We start from the raw sequence: 19,776 nt of genomic DNA, 5'->3' as shown, positions 1-19,776 counted from the left end.
ATGATCCCACTGTAATGAACTCAGTCATTCTCTAATATCTTTATGACTAAGCCCCAAGACACTATTCAGGCTTTGATTAAGTCTGCAGGAGAAACAGGGTAGCAACAGGGGTACAGCACTTAGCTTCTCCAGCTCTTTGGGATGGCTTGTGAAAAGCCACTGGCATCTCATGAACACTTGCACATTCCTAAAAGGAGCAATACTTCACACATGAGTAGCAGTTCAACATCTGCTTCAAACTGGTGAAGACAGGTCCCATATAGAGGCACTACTATTACAGGTGTGTGCAAGTTTCAGAAAGGCATCCTGATTTTCTGACACCTCTACTCACCCTCCTGATTAAAACAGCCTGAAGCAGTGCCGTACTAACCTGAACAGTCAGGGACAAGAGATCCTTTGAGTACAGCTTGTCAGCACCCTCTTCTTAATCCCAAAGGAGCAGTGACTAGCCTGCCCTCTCAGGTGCTACAGGGCCAGAGGTAGCTAAGAGGACACACACCTGCAAAGACAGGGTGATCACCTTGCAAAGACAGGGTGATCAACCGCTTAATAAAGGTTGTGTTGCAACCCTGACTGCATCTCAGGGTTGTCACATGAAAGCAGCACTAGTCAATAGGGAGGAGGAAATGGCATGATGAAAGATGACAGTTTGATTTTAAGCCCCCATAATTCCCACTCACTTTGCTTGGCTTTTGATGCACTTCTCTGAGAAAAATCTTACAGTAGGACAAAAAGCCTTAGGCATATTTGCCTGAAGTGCCAGATGATCGTTGCAGAGTAAGTCCCTATGTGGAAGCCATTAACACGCAGAATCTGAAAGCATCTGGTTCAAGGATACAGCTATTTCAGTGTAACAGTGTCTTGTATCGTCTATCCAAATTATTATCCAAGTTCCTTAAATCTTCAAGGATCTGTCCTAAAGCTTAAACTGTCCCTACATTTCCGTGGGTACACAGTGACAGTAATAGCACTCATTACCAAGACACTGATCTTACCTCCTGTTTAACTATTGATACACCATGCTTGAAGGCACACAAGTTGAATAATTCTGAAGTTATTATGTGACCAGTTGCAGGATAATTTTCTATCCCAACACTGTTATTCAACTAATATGTCTACACCTTCAAGTCTGAAACCTGTCTATGGTCATCCTTCTCTATCCTCCCCTCCATTTCACAACACCATGCAACAAGCCAAATACTGACAACACTGTAATCTCAAGGATTTTAATAGCACTGGCCAATTGAGAATAATAAAAAACAAGTAGAAACAAAGTAACAATAAAGGCAAAAATATCAAGAGAACATTGGAAGTATTCATTCCTGCTAGTCAAATGAGGTAGCAAGCTGATTTTTGGGGCTGAATTTATGGGCCTGAATTAATTTTTAATAATTTCTTCACAGCAGAGATTATGTTTTTGCAGATTCTTTAAAAAAGCTGCTTTCAGATGTATGTAAGGAAGGAAAAAGATAACTACCAGGTAACATTGAAGCCAATATTTGTTTTCTACTTGGGCTGATACCAAATTAAGGTAATTCTGCTTAAATCCAGTGTTCAAACAAGCAGAATGCTCCTCTGCTGAAGACAGGTTGTATTGCTGTAACTTAGGGAATACTTGCCCCAGGAATCTGATTAAATCAAAAATGTGTGGCTGCACATGGAATGTAGGCAAGACAACCAAAAAATGAAAACTGCAAACCTGCCAGTGGATCAGTTTGTAGCTGCTGTCCACTGGCACTAATTACACGATCGATGCCTGCAGAACTATCTGGTCTCCCAAGAGAGGAAGTTCAGACTGTATCAGCGCCAATGGATCCCAACCACGACTGGGGCGTTATTGTTGAAGTCAGTTCTACCTTAGGGCTGGACCTAAAGCCTACCAATTTACTTAGAAATGATCTTTTGACTTGAATGCCAGTTAGAGCAGGCATTTAACCGGGCAAAGAATCACCCCAAAAGAAAATTAAAAATTGCTGAGACCAAAGTTCCAGTCTATAGATGACAGTTTATATAGACTGATTACAGTCTATAACTGGACTAAGGTAGAAAGATATTCTATTTCTTTTGCTTTCATATCACTTGAAATATTTAAAGTGCCGTTTAGCAACACTTCTGGAAGCAGAAATCTGCAGTTTGAAGGTAACTTTTGCACTTAAAAGATGATTCATTATTAAAAACAGGTTTGTACCATCTTCAGTAACCAAAAAAAAATTGCTATAAAAATAGAGATTTGAAAATAGACTGAATTCACATGTACCAGGTACCATTTCTAGTGTAAAACTGGTTTAGTTTATGAAAAATATATTTCCTTAAAAAAAAAGCATAGGCTTACAGTATTATCACTAAGAAGATCCACAGAATTCCTTCAGTATCTATTAAACCCTAGGCTTTTTGACAGGTGGATCCTGCAGGCTGAATTTAGGAATTTCACATGAAGAAGCAAAAGGAATTCTTTTGGCTGACACCTTCTTCCCAATTGTTTCAATCTGAAAGAGAAAACACATTTCACAAGTGAGTGCGGCAAGCTAACAATCATGTCAACCTATGAGGAATCTATAAAGAACACATTTTATGAACACTAGAGTAGCACAAGCCACAAAGAACAGTGTGCCCAAGGACAGTTTCTGTGACTGGAGTTGCAAAGAGTTTGCTGAAAAAACAAAACAACCAACCAGCCAGCCTTTCACAGGTGGCTGCTTTGCCTACTTAAAGCTGCATCTTGACAATCTGAACATCCATCTGCCTCACCTTCCATAGAACTACCAATACAAATACCATAAAATGTTTCTGGATATTCTTAACATGTGGGTTCAGACTCCTTTTCCTAAAAATTTATACTAAATTAACATAGAAAAAGTTTTTTCCCTCTGTAATGCAGTAGGCTGTTTTTGAAACAACACAACTCTGAAAGGGTAAAGGCAGCCAACACTACAAGTGAAAGCATGTGACAAAGCCAACACACACAAGCCAGGTATGGCAAAATTCAAAGAGCAAGGCAAATTCCCCTAATTTCTAGTTCAGACTAATGTAAATCACTAAGGACAGAGCTTGAAGAAGACAAAACACTAACTAGTAGGACAGTTCAGGCATTCAATAAATAAGCAGAACTGTAGCTTTCCTCTTAAGTAATGCAGGTCAAAAGCAAAGCTCCAAAAAACAAAATACTTCAACTATTCTATTTCAATAAAATTTTGATGAATATATTCTAGGCAGATATCTGAGCTAACACTGAAGAGAGTTGTTTAAACAGTCAAGAGAGCTGTATGTACTGTAGTTGCCCTTTAACAGCTTCAACTGCCTAGTTGAATGAATCTATACAAGCTGACTCTCAAACAGCGTATGTAACTGTAGCTTAAATGGAAAAAATATCAAGAGAGAAATCCTACAGCCATTATGAGAGTAAGGACAGTACTCAGAAGTACAGGGAATGAAAAATAACTGAAACATGCATCTGATCTGGCTTGTAAATTTTGTTCTTATGGTATCTGACTGAGATGCTTCTATCAGATTGTTCCAGGATTTGGTGACTTTAGTATTAGTCAAATTCCATCTATGCTGAAAGTGCTTCAAGCCCTTCAGTCAAGGCTTACTCTACTTTCCCTGCTTAAGACCTGAGCAGATTTTTTTTCTCAAATCAGAAATTACTTCGCCTAAAATCACAGAGCTTCACATTTGTATGTCCTGAATTAAGCTTCTACTGTGGAAACAGGTTATAATTGAAATGGTAGGTGTGTTCAAAGTTATTTAAACTCCAGTTTGAGAAAAAAAATTTAGAACTACTCTGATTCATAGATTTAGATTGTATACAATGGAATTGCTTTTAGCATCTAATGTAGCTATTAGGCTGTCTAGTGAAACAACTTTTAACAAGGGAAGTAACAAGACTAGAGCCCTAAAAACTTAAAATTTGGGATTGTCCATTTAAGACAAAATCCTTTTTACTATTTTATGCAGAGACTATAGGTCAATTGTTAAATGCCTTTGCAATGATATTCTGGATGAAAAATCTGGATAATAAACCTGGATGACCAACTGCATTCTGGTCAGCAAACTCACAAACTGGTTAAAAATTCAACATGAATTTCATACAAGAAACACAAAAGTACAGTCTCTGATCTAGAAAGTCTTTAAGCCACAGAAGACTTCAGAAGAGAAATTCCTAGGAGAAATATCACACAGATTAGAATTTGATATAGAATTAGCTATTAGCTTGGCAAAGCACTTAGCTAAAAAGTGAAGCATTTGCTTCTGGGCCCTCTCTCTGGTGTAAACAAACACCATTGTTTGGATCTTCTGGCTAATCTTAATCAAACACAAAGGACTAAAAGGACTAATCAGTCATCTCCTCCAACCTCCCATGTAATAATTGGGTGTTTCCCTGACTATCTTCAGATACATTTTTGCATTCACTGCTTTCACCTCCAGCATCAGCCAGCTTTGTTACACAAACTTCAGGGAGAAGAGTCCAAAACTTCTGTTAATAGTTTGTCCAAGTGAAGATCTCACAGCTGATAAACATTTGTTACCCACATGACATCTTGTCCAGTGTCCAGTGTTTAAGTCTCATGTCTCCAGTAAACCTGCTTATGTCCTTTGTGAGGAGCAAAAATGGTACTTACAGCTTACATTTACTTCTGCAGGAAGTGTGTTTTGCTATCCTGTTACTGTTAATTTCAAAAGCGTCTTTTTTTTTTTTGTGGTATTAAAATAAGATTCCAAGTAGGGGCTGTGGCATAGGTTATAACATTCAAACTCAGCCCTTCTGCTGTGTGGTAGCAGCAAAGACTGCAGGTCTGGAAGAAACAGTGAAGGAGCTAGTTTTGGAGTCAAATATCATGCCTAGAATTAATTCAGGCATGAGATTTAGCAGTTTTTCATGTTTACCTCCTAACTGTCCATTATTTATATATATGCTGTGCTGCAAAGAAGGGCAGAACAGCATTCAGATGTTGTATTTATGGTTGCACTCTATGATCTCAGAAGTCTCTTCCTATCTAAATTCTAAGGCAGGCTTATATTGCAGAATGTTGATGGCATAGTCTGATATAGCCTCAACTTTAAAAGAGCATCAGTCTGTGAAAGTATTAAGATAGTAGAGGAAGACAGCACTAGTGAACACTTAAGAATAGACAGGTGTACATTTAAATCCTCACCTACAGAGGTCTTTTTTTTTCCCTTGCTACTCAGTCACTGAAGAGGGAGAGCAAGAGGGAAGAGAGAAGAAGGAAAGAAACATAAGAAGCATCGCCCAGATGATTACCTGGAAGCCAATGACTTGTAGTTCATTGTGAAGATCATCTAGAACTCTCCTACCATCAAAGATAAATGCAGGCTTTAGCATTTTCTTATGAATACGTTCATAATCCAGCTCCTGTAAAGAGTAATTAAAGCAGATAGAATAAATAAGTAGCATAACACTCCCTCTTTTTTTCTTTAGTTTAAGACAACATTTACCTTAAACATGTCCCATTCAGTGCAAATCACAAGGGCATGGGCTCCATCACAGGCTTCATAGGGATCTTTACTGATAGTGACCAACCGAGACACTGTAACAGAAGGAAAATAATTTTATTCTGCACATGCCTTTACCACCAATCTGACACGTTTCTGGCAAATGAGTCTCCTTCCTTGCCCTACACAAACAAGTGGTTTCAAGTCACTCACCTAGAGATATTTTCTACCAAGATACCACTTTGATTTTACTCATTTAGATTTTACTCATTTAGATTTTACTCATTTAGATGAAAACAGCTCATACCTGGCATCTGAGTAGTCACAGCACTTAAATGTTTCAAGTCAAGCATTCAAATCTAATGTATACACTCAAGGACATCTCTAGAATTAGAGGGTACTATCGAGTGCTCAAATGCCAACTCTCACGAAGGTCATTGTCTGTAGAACAGCAGCACATCACAGTTTCTATTTAACACTCAGTTCACACTGGGGAAGAGACACACGGCTCCCCAGGGGCTGCCTGAGCAGCTGCCTAGAGGAAAGCCTTCCCTTTCCCTCTAATACAAGGGCATGTCAAATAGTGTACACTCTTTGTTCTTCATCACAGCTCAGTTTGCTCCATTCTCTTCACCTCTAGAAGCCTCATCTATTCTCCCCATTCATCAACTCCATTCCCCCTCTCCCCAGTAAGAAAACAGAAGTTCCACATACCCCCTACCTCTATAATCATAGGTGATTTACTCTAAAGTGTTCTTGAATGTAAGGGAAGAAAGTAATTTGGAAGTGATATGAGGGGAGGGAGAATGCTCAATACTGCATTCTGGAATTACTTCTTTATTTTAGTTATGTAGGAAAGAACTAATACAAGACAGTATTTTGGACACAAAGAAACTATCAGAACAACTAGTCTCTCCTTCTGGACAGTCTTCTTTCTCTTCCTTTTAATTATGCGAAAATATAAAATTCTAGGCATCTATTCAAATGAGTATTTATTGAAAGAAAAATATACAATAGTTGAGAATTAGCATTTATCTACAAAAGCTATGGGGAAAGGAAGAAGAGTGAGAGTAATCCTCTGAGCTATAACCATTTTCTACTATGTGCAACCAACAGCACAACGATATCATGCTGAAAATGAATTTATAATATTTAAACAGACCCGTGTATATTGAGAATAGGATGCAAAGAGGAAATAAACCTTACATGAGCATTCTTACCTTGGTTATCTTCTGAGACACCCAGATGTGAGAGATCTAAGATGATTTGTTCCTTAGGTACTTTAGGGTCATAGATATGGAGCTTTGCTCCTTCATCCATTAAATACTTGCTAATGTAGATACTGGATGACTCTCTAGGGAAGAGAATCAATCAGTTAAGGAACCAGGTGGCATGTTCCAAGTAATGAAAGTTTTCAAGTATCATGATATGCAATACCAGAGCTTTTATATCAATTTTACATTAAATATCTTAGTGGCAACCATGCCAGCAGGAAATCTGTTATCTTGAGGGACACCCAGAAGAATAATATGAAGAAGTCTGTATCTCTTTTGCTGAATTAAGAGAGACAATAAGTCCGAGGACTCCTACAGACCAAAATTATAAAGGCCTAGAGTTTATAAGCTTTCCCCACAAACTGCAGCTGAAGAGTTGTATCAAGTTTGACCTTTACAGGAAAACAGAATTAACCACTTCAGGAAACCAAGCTGAAACTTTGATTTCACAAAGCAATTTAGAACCAGCTGCAGAAGTGTTTGCATTCTTTTCTGTGAAGAATGGAAGGAGTCTGTTAAAATCTATCTTTGATTGTGTAAGTTAATAAGGACTAGAATGATCTACAACTTCTGCATGATTCAGGTCTGTTGTAGAGGTCAAGAAACTTTTCTCACCCATTTAAGAAAGACTAATCTTTGTTACCCACCAATTCAGTCGAAAGAAACAAAGGGTCCCATATCCCACCTCTTAATACAATTCATTGGGGGGGCATTAGCTGCGTGGCTGGTGACGACTGTAGGGAATCCCTGCTGGGGTTGCTGAGCTTGCTTGCTTACCTTGTGTCCCCAGTATCCTTTTTGAAAGCAAACCCTAAAATAGCAATCTTCTTGTCAGTGACAGTATTGAACAAACTGTCAATAATGCGGGAAGCAAATCTTCTTCTCTGATAATCATTCATGTCTATTACCTGAAATGATACAAGCCGTGATGGTACAGAAGGGAGCCATTTTAAACTATAAATAGATTCTATTAACCATCAAGCCAAACTACCCATACATAAATTTAATACAGGTTTAAAAGAGAGATTATTTGAATTATGATACTCAGTATCATAAGCAATCCAAAGATAAATTTAGTTAATTTACCAAATGCTGAGATAAACCCTATTTAATGAGTGAATTCTGATCCACATACACACATCTTAACATGCATTATCTAGTTTAAAGACTAGGATTTTTTCCAGATTGCCTTTTTTAAAGAAAATTAAAACTTATTGCTTTCCATGTCTCTACCTATTTCAGAACTAGGGTACTTGATGTCACATGGACACCCCATTGCCAGACCTACGCTTTTTTACATGCCACATGTAACAACTGCAAGAATTAGCCTTTTTAATCCACACTAACAGATGCCAATACAGGAAACTTGTGTAATTCAACCACACTTAAATGGCTCACTTTCATTATTTTGTTATTACATGAAAGTGGGTTTGATCACCCATTGCTCCAGTTCTTTCCTCCAGCCTGCTTCACACTTGGATCTCCAGTCATCACACACAGAGGACACTGGACCACTGGTAAAATAGTAAAGGTACGTTCCCCCACCTTTTCAGTGTTTAAAGTGGATTGGAAAGAGCTACACAACCCTCCGGGTTTTGAAACTTTTAGCCCAAATCAAGAATTAACAGGAGCAGCCTTTGAGACATAAGGTATAAACTATTCAGTAGAAGGATATTGGTGAACCACATTTATTTGAGGAAAAGAAATAAAAGCAGTGAGATTTATGCAACTCAACAGGGCAGTGACAGGCAATGAATGTACAGTTGGCAAGGCAAGAGGAATGTATTTCCTTCTGTAGGTAAATGTTCAAGGAATGAAGGTTTTGGTATTAGAGGGCCCTCCTCTCTCCAAAGGCCAGATAGAACAAAAGTTAGGATTCTGGGACTGCTCTGATCAGCATATCCTCCAGAATGTGCCTCTGGTCTGAGCTCTCCCACTGCCAAGAGTGCAGTGCTCAGGCCACAAAGAAGGGGCGCATACAGTTGCTTTTAAGGGTGCACAGGAGTGCACATTACATGACTTGAGCAGTGTGGGCTGGGGCAGACAGACCCCTGTGAGATGACAACAGGGCTCTGAGGAAGCAGAAGGTGCAGCTACAGGGCTGTAGTATGAGCATGGCATTTTACCTTACCCTAACTCTGCAGGCAGCTGTTCTTACCATCTGATCTGCCCACAGCTTAATAAGCCATACAGAAACACTGCAAAGAACACTGCTCTTGAAAGAAAGCATAAAAGCATCAAAAGCACTTTAACTGCCTTGTTTACAGCAGCAATGCAAACTTTTAGGCTTTTGTTAAATAAACCTCCAGATAGAACAAACTAAGTGTTCCTATGCCTTTGGGTTGCCAAGATACCAAGTAGCCTGCATTTTGAGAAGGGTCCTTATGATCTCACAGGACAGAGCCAAACCAACTTGTTTCTTTCAAGACAGTATTAATTATTCCCTATCCACCAGATTATCAGTGAGGTAATATGGTTGGTTCCTGCAGCTCATGCTGCTCCAGGGACTGTCCGTTGTCTGCTCTCATCTTACAGTGAGTAAAAGCAGTAGCTCATAAAGCAAATATCAGAGCCTAGTGCTCCTCCTCTTCCCTGCTGTGCTGATGCATCCACATCCTACACTGAACCAAATCTCTTCTGGATGCTTGCACAAAGCTCATTCAGTACATTAGTCTCTCTTCACTGATGGGATGCAGGCCTCTCCACCATAGACTAGGCTATCCTAATGAAATACATTTTTAAGGAAGATGTCAATCCAAACCTCTGAAGAGGCAAACAACATAAAACCCATGCTTTTCATGTCCCAAGCAATTAATGTAAGAGTTATAGTTGCAAGCAAGTAACTAGGCTGCTGACTAGCCCCTGGCTGGAGGTTAAACTCTGAACAGGGCATCGAGAGCCACTGGACATCACAGGTAATGGAAGAAGCTGACAAAAGCCACAGATAGTACTTGGAGATGGCACAGTTTTACAGGCAGTTATGGGGGAATTATGAGTGAGATCCAGCCAAACTTCAGACATTTGGAAGGAAGTATTAGGGATCTCCTGGGGAAGAGAACCTTGCAAAGCCAACAAAGCCTAAATAACCCCATCAACAGCACCATATGTCCATGATGACCTAGATAACAGTATAACACTGGACTTCAGTACAGATGTGGCACAACTGACCAACGATGTACTAGTAATTATTGGCAGGTTGGTTCTTTGGCAGCAGACTGGGATAGAGAAGAGTGAAGGGAAAAAAGGCTAGCCAAAATGAAGATCAAAAAAAGCAAAGCTGTTAATAAGGTAGGCGAATCAAGTACTTGGTATTCTGGGGGCATCTGCTGGGCAGCTTTATACTTGACCACCACAGACAAATCAGCAAAAAACCAAAGGGGTTTTTTGACCATACCACACACCTCAAAGCTTCTCATTCAGGACTAGGAAGAAAGGTGAGGTGCTTTCACTGGTTAACAGGGAAATGCTTGCTAGTACAGACTGGGTATTATTGCTGCACTAGAGCCAGGCCTGAGCATCCATATCTTCCCATTCCTAACATTAAACCACGGAACAACAGCAACCTCCTTGTTTTTTTAAAAAATAGCAAGATCTGCTGAGTTCTTTCAGAGCTGTAGAAGTAGACCCTGAGGAAAAGATCAAAAGTTCTGAATTCTAAGTGGGCAGCAAACTGCAAGAGAAAGACAGGAGACACACGCTTGTACTTCACATTTCCTAGTGCTGCTTCTAGACAGCTTCCCAATCCATTTGACCCAGGTAACTTAATTCACCCCAAAAAAGCCTAAGTACCTGTAATTATCAAATGGCAGCATTAGGCTGAGTGCCCTAAAATGTAAAGATGACCAGAACTAAGTTATCTGCTCCTTAGAGCTGAAACACAGTTTGTGAGGAAAACACTTAAAAGCTCAATGCCTGAAAGCTGAGTGCTGAAGAAACACCACCCTCTGAAAAAATTGGTGAGGAACTCGTACCTGTTGCCAGTAGCGAGCTACCTCAGGTAAGTTCAGTGCCTCACAGAGGTACACTAAATTCAAGACATCCTTCTGAAAACAGCTACCTCCAAACCCTGAAAGAGAAAGCAGTTATTTTACAGGTGATTAAGGTACTGATCCAAGACAATCTGTGGAATCAAGCAGCTTTTGGCAATCACTGGCATCGTCAGCATTATAATTTTTCCCCATATTTCACTGCTAGCAAATGAAAAAACTTAATATCTTAAAATCCAACTCCTGGACCTGCTTACTTTGTCAATTACAGAAGGCTTAATTATGCTTCATGTTCCACTGAAATCAATGGAAGTTTTAACACAGAAACCTGAACTTGTATGAGAAAAAGCAACTATGGGCTTTTTTACAAGTAGGCAGAGAAGCTCCTGGGCCTGTTGTCCCCCCATCTCAAGATCTGGACTAATACTTCTCAAAACAAGTGTGTTAAGATTAGGTTCCTTCCTCCTGCACCCCCAAATGGATATTTAATCATTGCCAAGAACCAAAGATCACCATAGCTGACCAAGGGAAAACTGAGACAATTAGAGGGATCCTTAAACTAGAACTTTGCTCAGCAAGCAGAGTCCCAGAAACAACACAGTGTAGAAGGAATTGTAACAACATAGTAGGAATTTTGGTAATGCATTTGCTATCTATTTTTTACTCTTGCACAGACTCTAGGATAGGTTATATTTAATAAGGTTATTTTAAAGTCACAGTTTCTAGCATAAAATCATAGAGACAGGCTTTAGTCTTGTTCTGAAGTTTGAAAGTTTGATATACTGATCACCACTTTATCACATCTTACTCTCTCATAAATCTAATCCAGAAACAACTGTATGTGGCACTTAGTGCTATGGCCTAGTTGACAAGGTCGTGATTGGTCAAAGGCTGGACTCAATCTTTGAGGTCTTTCCAACCTTATGATCCTATGAATTCATCCTACAAATTACAAGCTGCCATTACACATTCTGAGCTAGAGGTATTCCCTCTCTCAGGGCACTGGCAGCAGCTCCCAAACAAAACTGCAGCAGTTGCAATCAGGAAGACATCTTGGAGAGCACTGTCATCAGTGATGCTTCAGAAAAATAAAGCTGCAACTTTTCTTTCCAGTGTCACAGGCAGGATAAACCACACACTCTGAGCTCTCCAGTTTCAGGTTGCTGGGTCTGCAGCAACCTCAATTCTACATACTTTACCAAAAAAATTGATTTATACTAGTATTCTACAGCAGTATTTTCATACATTGAGTACTTCTAATGCTGTAGAAGATTTTAGAGAATCAGATTAACTTCAAAACACTACTACTGCACTATTAAACAGAAGCCCAACGGGGAAAAAGAAAGGAGGAATTTTTCATTTACCAACACTGGCTTTGAGAAATTTATTTCCAATTCTTTGGTCTGTTCCAATAGCTCTTGCTACTTCTTCAACATCTGCTCCTGTAGCTTCACACAGAGCACTGATTGAGTTAATGCTGCTGATTCTTTGGGCAAGAAAAGCATTAGCTGCCTGTAAATAAAAAGCATAGTAAAGAACTTCGGTTTTCCAGAAACCAAGATGTCCACAGACCAAAGGGAGCTGCTACTGAAAGGATTACTTCAGTACCCATGCAACTCTGTTGACATACAAAAGGGTAACGTAGTTTAATACAGAGATGCCAGTTAATGTGATTTAAGCAAACCAAGATAATGCTTAACTTGCAGAGTTTGAACCGTTTTATGATGGTAATCAGTTTCTATAGCACTGGAAGTTTGCTCTTAGTAATAAATAACAGCAATAAAAGTGAGAAAAGGACTTTACAGAAAGTTGGTATCATCTATTAACTAGGTCAGCTGAGAACTGGAAAAGATCAATATCCTTTGACACATGCATTGGGTCCCCCCCCAACCTCACCTGTCTTTCCTAGCTGCATCACTCAGTGTCAAGAAAATTCTGCTTCTGAGCTTTGTCTCACACCCCTTGCTCATTGCAGACCACAGCAGTGAGTAACACTAACCAGTTTAGAAAGTTCTGATGACCAGGTATTGGTTGTAAGGATTTTTTCTTTGGGCACCCAGTGCTCATAAACAGCACACAGAGCACGGACAGCTTTCTGTCCCTCTGGAGAGTCATCTCCACCGATAAGCACTCTGTCCGGGTTCTTCAGGTCCTTGATGGCTGTTCCTTCAGCAAGGAACTCTGGGTTAGACAGCACCTACACACGCAGGAAAAAAAGAACAACAAATAAAAGCCAAAACCAATAGCCAGCCTTTAAACACACAACTCAAAGATTATGTTTACCTGCAAATCCAAGTTAGGCTTAGTATTGGCATCAAATATTCGACGAATGCTCTCCGCAGCACGTACTGGAACTGTACTTTTCTCCGTGACAATTTTATAGCCATTTGAATTCTGTACAATTCTTCTAGCACAAGCTTCAATGTATTTCAGATCAGCTGCTCGGCCTTTTCCCATCCCATAGGTCTTTGTTGGTGTATTAACCTAATTACAAACAAATGAAAGGGGAAGAAATGTTCCAGGTCAGTATCTCTTGTGTTAAGAGGCAAGGTGAAATTGTTAAGACTGACGGACATTTTCCTTCTCACAAGAAGGAATATGCTTCTACCCCAGAATTATTCTGGTTACCACATCAGATGAAGAGCTATTAGCTGTCTCAATTACCCATTTTGTTTTCTATGGAAAGCTCACTGGCCTCTATTCAAATAGGATTTAAACAAGGGCAAGTCATAGCAGCTCTGCAGGCTTTGGTGAAACAATCCTTATTCTGGAAACACCAGTAATTTCTTCATGATTATGGCCAGCCACTTTTTGTTACCTGTCCCATGCTAGGAGTGCAAAAGCTCACATAACAATCTTGTGGCCAGTGAGGCAACTATAGTTTAAACTCACTTTGCAATGAAACCTAAGTGTAGGGCTGATGAAAATTAGTATACTGACGTACACAGAAAAGGCAACATGAAGGAAAACACGTTGTTTAGGTTAAGACAGAGGGTCCTTTTCATTACAAATGGAAAGAAGAAATGCCAACAATGTGTAAAACACAACAGCTTGTTTTGAACCAAAGACAGGTGGCAATATATGGGCTGTATTAGTGGCAGTCATCCAGCCACATAGCATTCATTTTAGACCAAATGAATGAAGAAAAATACTCTCAGAAAGGGAGCTCCACACTACAGTGCCCTAACAAAGAGGAGATCTCAAGAAAAAAGGACTTTAACAAATAACTCAACTGTGGCCTACCAAGACAAATAGCAATCAGTTCTTTTGCATTCTGCATTACTAACAACCTCTAGATCACAAAAGGTTCATCTTTGACTGAATCCTCTTTCTAGTGGTGTCAATAGCTTTGAAATATTAAAGCCACCCTCACTTCCACTAATACACTGTTTTTAAAAGCTTCTAGAAATAGTTCAACTTCGTAACTGAATAACCAGCCTATGATTTTGCATATCTGTCTAGGAATTTTATCATTATTATCAAGGTCCCATAGATTTCAACAGTACACTGCAATGACAGAGCTGCACTACATTCTGCTCTGACTTCGTACACCAAACCAAGTTAAACATCGACATTACCATTTTGACTTAGAACCTCTTCATTTGTCAAAGGTGCTACTGGCTAGAAGAAAAACAAATAAAAAGCTTACTAAACACTTTTCCCACAGTACACAGAACGACAAGGAGAAATCTGTGACACAATGACATTGCTAAGTGAATCTACATGACAAAACAAAGGCATCTTCCTAGAAGAAAAGCAACAAAATGATTTGATAAGAAAGAAAAAAAAAAAGATAAACACAACCACCTTCTCCCCCTAAACTTACAGAAATAAATACAAGATCAGCTTCTCTAATGGCATCATCAATACTGGTGGAAAAGAAGAGGTTTTTGCCTCGACAGGATTCTACTACTTCTTGTAACCCTGGCTGGAAAAAAAAGCAGAAAAAAAAAACAGTTAATGCCATTAACTTTAGGTTAATGCAGTTAGAAGAGCAGCAAACTCTATGCCCAAACAGCATTTAATTTCAGATATAGAAAGATTTTCTTTTCTCCCCCCATCAATGCAGCATGTTTTCAGTCTGACTGAAGTAAAGCTTCTGAGGATTTACACAGTGGAAAGAGTTAAGCTCTTCCTTATTCAAAAGGCTCAAAATGCTGTCCTGAGACTTTCAGCCACACTGAATTGCTTATTGCACAGCCGGATTTTAGCTTTCAGTTATTCCCATGCTCAATTCTACTACAATTAAAGAAATACCCATAGAGTGATATTAAGTAGATTCAAGAAGAAGTCTTACAAACAACAAAGCCTGCAAACAAAGGTGGTCCCAACTCTCCTTTTCCCTCTTTCCATGATCTCCCCAATCTCAGATCTAAAACTGCTTCAGCACAAAAAAACACCCCACAAAGAAATCTTCCACCAAGTAAGCAAGCCCAGATACAGTGAAAGATAGGCAGCAGAGACAGACAGGAAATCAAGACCACTCCTTTTAGCAACCACCCATCTTTGGGCCAGATTAAACTTATCATGGAACCACTCCCACAGTATGAAAAAATCACAACAGCCATAATATGATGAAATTCTTTCCAGAGACACATACTGTGCTGTAACACTTTCCCTTCCCTTAACACTTCCACTCAGACAACAGAAGCAGGAGGTCACATACAAATGAGCAGTCCTCTGTATTAGAATGGTCTAAAAAAATTTAACCAAGATGTAGTTGTCACAGATAAAAGAAGCTTTTACTTTTTGTTTGAATAGTCAGTCATGCACTTTCACGTGGCAATCAAATCTCCAACATGAGACACCTATCATGACATTAGATATTTGAGTAAATGCCAGAAAGGCAAAGGTTCACTAGATGGAGAGAAGAAAACAAAGCAGAAGCTTTCTTACGCAAGACATTTTTACTGTCTCATTTTATATCAAACACCACCCAGTTAGAAGAAAAACAAAGGTCAGAACAGGCAAAATAACATGTGTTACAACCCACTGAATATTCCAACTATGGTCTGACAATGGGATGTAAATAGAAAGGCAGCCCAATAGATAACTTCTGACACTGTAAAGAAAAAAAACCAACCAAAAAAAAATACAAAAACCTCACTGTGCAATGACTCAATTTTACAACTGTCTGAACTAACTCTTGGCAGTTTTTGTACATTCTCTGTAAGCAAAGGACACCATTCCAGGAAACAGATGTTACAAGTTTGGGGTTTTTAAAAAAAAACAAACCAAAAAACACGCCAAGGCAAGCTCTACTTCAGCTCATTCAGTCTAAGTGTTAAGAGAAAACAAAGTACTTGCTTTCATAAAATTTATTCCTGTCTCACCTGCTAATCTGAACATTATACACAGTTTCTTTTGAATTTATTTGACAAAGGAGGTCTATTCATCTTGACTTAGTCACAGTATAGCTTTGGTTTTAAGAGGGAAGAAGACTTCTTATAGCAAAAGAGCAACTGTAAGTACCAGTCAGATGCCTTGTCTTTGGGAGATGAGTGAAGACAAGTTTTCACTCCTGTTAAAGAATTCAAATCTATAAAAACTGTGTTTCATGAAAGAATGAAGGAAAGAAAAAGAGACCTATTTTTTTATGATGAAAAAGAATGGAAAACAACAAATGCTAAGCGAAGCAAAATAGAAAAATGCTTTATGTATTTTCAAATTAAAGTAATTCTGTAACGAAGGAGTGACAGTGTGGTACATTTATTTGGCCTTGTCTTCCCAGGTCAGACTGAAGATTTAGGGTACGGCTGAATCAGAAACATGACTGTCCCCATCCTTCCATATAGTTAAAGCTGGGCAGCACAGATTGGATTTTGGCAGTATTCAAAATGCAAATAAAGCTTACAGCTCAATATTACACATTTATACTGTGCTACAACACAGCGGGTAATATCTGCAACTGAGCAAGTGGACTATGTTATGATCAAATCACATCCCAAAAGAAAGTCAGCATGATTTAGCACAATTCACTACATATAGAATTACATTTTCCTTATTAGGCCCTTCATATAATCATTAATACACATCTGCATCATCTGCATTAAGTTATTTCAAAAATCTGGTTTAATGAGCAGTAGTGACAAGCAGCTGTTCCAGAATACTCTTTTTGAAGGACATCGCTACTGTGCTAAGCTTGATAAGCTTCAGAAGTGGGCTATGGGGAAATGCCACGTAGTGGGTGGCAAGCAAAAGCAACACTGTCTGGAAGAAGAGACAACAGTGGTGTTTACCTCGTAGATTGGGAGAGTGTCTGAATTCCAGGCATTGATTCTGGCCTCATTGACGTCCACAACAGTAACTTTGATACTGGGGCACATTTGTGCAATAACACTACAGGTTGGCCCACCAACATAACCAGCACCAATGCAGCAAATCTTCTTAATTTCAAACATGATTGCTCTAGTAAGAGAGGGGGGAAATGGAAAATCAGGAGTTACAAATTAAAATACCGGCCAACAATTCAAGGAAAACAAAGAGCATTTGCGATTTCAGATTTTATTATGCTGCGGCCCACAGAAACGTTTTCTTATGGCTGATCTCTGGAAATGAACTGCTACTCCTCTCTCCAACCCGGGAAGGCTTTGGAGTCTGCCCCTCTCCGGAGCGCCAGCACACACAGACCATGAAGGAAGCGTTTCTGCGGTCGCTTTGAGTCCCGACACCCCAAACACCACCCTCGGGCCGAGGAATTGCTGATGCCACGGCAGTCCCGGGCACGAGCAGCGCCCGCCGCTGCAGACAGCACTCGGCGAGGACCGGCGCGGCCTCAGGCTGCGGCCACAGCCGCGCCGGGACCCCCGGCCGCGCCCTGCCCCTGGAGCCCCTCGGCCGGGAAAGGGAGGCCGCAGCTCCCGCCTCCTCCCCGAAGAAGGGTGCGGGCCGGGCCGACCCCGCGGGCTCCATCCCGGGGAGCACAGCGGGAAGGGAGCGGCTCTCCGGCCGCGCCCGGCCCCGCGCTCCGGGGCGGAAAGGGCCCCCCGGGACGACAGCGGAGGGACTCGCCGCCGGCACCGCAGCACAGAGACTTACCACGGGCGGGCAGGCAGGCGCGGTCCGGCCCCGGCGCCGAGGATCGAGCGGGAGCGCTGCGGCGGGGATGCGCGGAGGGGATGCTCAGGGAGGATGCGCGCCGAGCTCAACGCGACGCTCCGCTGGGAGGGGAGCGGCAGCGGCGGCGGCCGCTTTTTAAAGGGCCGCGGCGGGCCCGAGGCGGCTGCTTCATGGCGAGGACGCCGAGTGGGGCCGTCCCCCCTCCTCCTTCCCCCGGGGGCGGAGAACGGCGCCGGCCCGCCCGCCCCGCGTTCCCCGCCCGCCGCGGTGCCGGCGAATGGCCGCGGGACACCTCGGGCGGGCCCGGCCCCGCCGGGGCGGGGGCGGCTCAGGGGCCGCAGGGCCCCCGGGCACGGCTGGGAGCTCCGGGCCTGGTCGGGGCTGGGCCGCTGAACTGCTCCTGTCTTCTGCCTCAGGGTATTTTTGTAAGAGAATTTGCTTGTGGTGGTTGAATATGCACGTGAATAATTTTTTGCCCTTCAGCTATGGTTACTGTGGAGTAAAGAAGGCGGTGTTTATTCTCTTTCCTGTACCGTAGCACCATCTCAACAAAGAGAAGTGAAGGGAAACATGGATAGGTTACAGGAAAGTTCATTGTTTAAAGTCCAGGCTGTGAACATTGCCTAGAGGAAGGAAAAAAAACGAGCTTTCATTCTTGTCCTTGTGACCTGGGCACTGCCCAGGGACCTCTTGCCTAGCAGTATTAAAGTTCTCGGATACTGATCCTGCCTTTTATATAAACATATTAATTATATTAGTATATTATTATACTGCATCTGGCTTTGGGAGCAGAAAGATTGTGAGAAATCTGCAGTCTTTTCTTCTCCAGTACATTTAAATTCACTTACACTACCTCACCTAGAAGCTGGGTGTGGGATTTTGCTCCATCTGCAATATTGTGGTGATTTATGCTTTAAACAGATTACAATGTCTATGTTAAATGTTGCCAGACTAGGTGGATAATACATGCACATTCTTATCAAAGCCACTAAAGAATTGCCTTGTTCTTATGTGGCATTTTCAGCCATAGCTGTTAAAATATATTTTTAAAAATTGAATCATTATTTCTGTTCTATATTTTACCCTGTTACTACTTGGGAGGATCTGATCTTTCCCTAGAAGAATCTCTACTTACTTGAGTGAGTGCATACTGTAATCAGGTCCTTTAGAAATGCCTATAAAATACATGTGTTTCTACTGAAAGAGCCTACTGAGGTTTGCAGTCAGTGCAGGATCCTGGCAAAGTCAGGGTGGTTAGCCAAAGAACCGCCTGGCGAAGGCGCAGGGTTCACTGTGTTTATTCTGAAGTAAAAACAAGTCATACCTTTCCTCATTGCTTATTGGCACAGATGTCTCAGTTCTGAACACATCTGGGGTTTTTTTTCCAGGGAAACCTAAGCAAAGCAAATGGAAGCTCAGTGAGTGACTCAGAAGTCAGTCTCACTTATACCATCCTCATCAAACCCCTGTCAATCTCCTTAGGTCTCAGAATAGCCATGAATCCATACATTTGTACTGCAAGAATGTTGTCTAGTCCCTCTGTACCAGTCAGAGCCAAACCCACTTCAGGTCCTTTAAGTGGTCCCCCGGGGGTGTGTCTGGCACACAAGAGTGGATTTTCGAGAAACAGGAGGGGTACAGTGGTTGTGTGCAAGGCCAGGTGTGTGTGAGAAGGACTTCCCTCTACCTGCTAGTGTATGTGTGGGTAGTTAGTAGTTCATTAGAGTCAGCTCTCAGTTAACTGGGTTTGCTAAGAATGAGGGCAAGAGCTTCAGAGCCTTTCTCGGCTGGGGGTGGTTCAGGCATACTTACCTCAGGAGAGTACTGTGTCCTGAGGATTATAAAGAAACATGGGGATCTAACTCCACCTGCATCTATGCTACTTTACCAAGGAGCGTCAAAGGGAGTATTTTTTGGATCTGGTAATCATGGCCCTTTCCTGGGAGCAGAAAGGTCTTGGTTGTAGTCTATTGTTTGAGAGCTGTTTCAAATGTCTGAATAGCCCT

At 41.1% G+C, this 19,776-nt stretch overlaps 1 protein-coding gene across 1 annotated transcript; it reads right to left on the bottom strand.

The window, feature by feature from the left end:
• Window positions 1-1,249: 1,249 nt before the first annotated feature.
• Window positions 1,250-17,816, bottom strand: UGDH (UDP-glucose 6-dehydrogenase). Its single transcript, XM_082282418.1, has 12 exons — window positions 17,750-17,816; window positions 16,951-17,119; window positions 14,538-14,639; window positions 12,995-13,195; window positions 12,711-12,908; window positions 12,076-12,223; window positions 10,697-10,791; window positions 7,503-7,633; window positions 6,672-6,805; window positions 5,455-5,546; window positions 5,261-5,371; window positions 1,250-2,486 (listed from the first exon to the last, which is right to left on the bottom strand). The coding sequence occupies exons 2-12, from the start codon at window positions 17,110-17,112 to the stop codon at window positions 2,376-2,378; spliced, it is 1,485 nt and encodes a 494-aa protein (XP_082138544.1). The 5' UTR covers window positions 17,113-17,119; window positions 17,750-17,816; the 3' UTR covers window positions 1,250-2,375.
• Between the last annotated feature and the right edge of the window lie 1,960 nt (window positions 17,817-19,776).

This window comes from Coloeus monedula (assembly GCF_965178545.1).
Source record: "Coloeus monedula genome assembly, chromosome: 5".
Classification (NCBI taxonomy): domain Eukaryota; kingdom Metazoa; phylum Chordata; class Aves; order Passeriformes; family Corvidae; genus Coloeus; species Coloeus monedula.
The sequence above is the reverse complement of the archived record's forward strand: the minus strand, read 5'-3'. Positions and strand labels throughout refer to the sequence as shown.

What these genes read in the sequence shown, in the direction of transcription:
- UGDH (XM_082282418.1), bottom strand. Translation starts at nt 17,112, where the DNA reads ATGTTTGAAATTAAGAAGATTTGCTGCATTGGTGCTGGTTATGTTGGT. An exon ending in CTGATCTTGTATTTATTTCT is followed by an intron (nt 13,196 to 14,537) that starts GTAAGTTTAGGG and finishes GTTTGTAATTAG; the next exon opens with GTTAATACACCAACAAAGAC. An exon ending in ATTTCTCAAAGCCAGTGTTG is followed by an intron (nt 10,792 to 12,075) that starts GTAAATGAAAAA and finishes TTTCTCTTTCAG; the next exon opens with GGTTTGGAGGTAGCTGTTTT.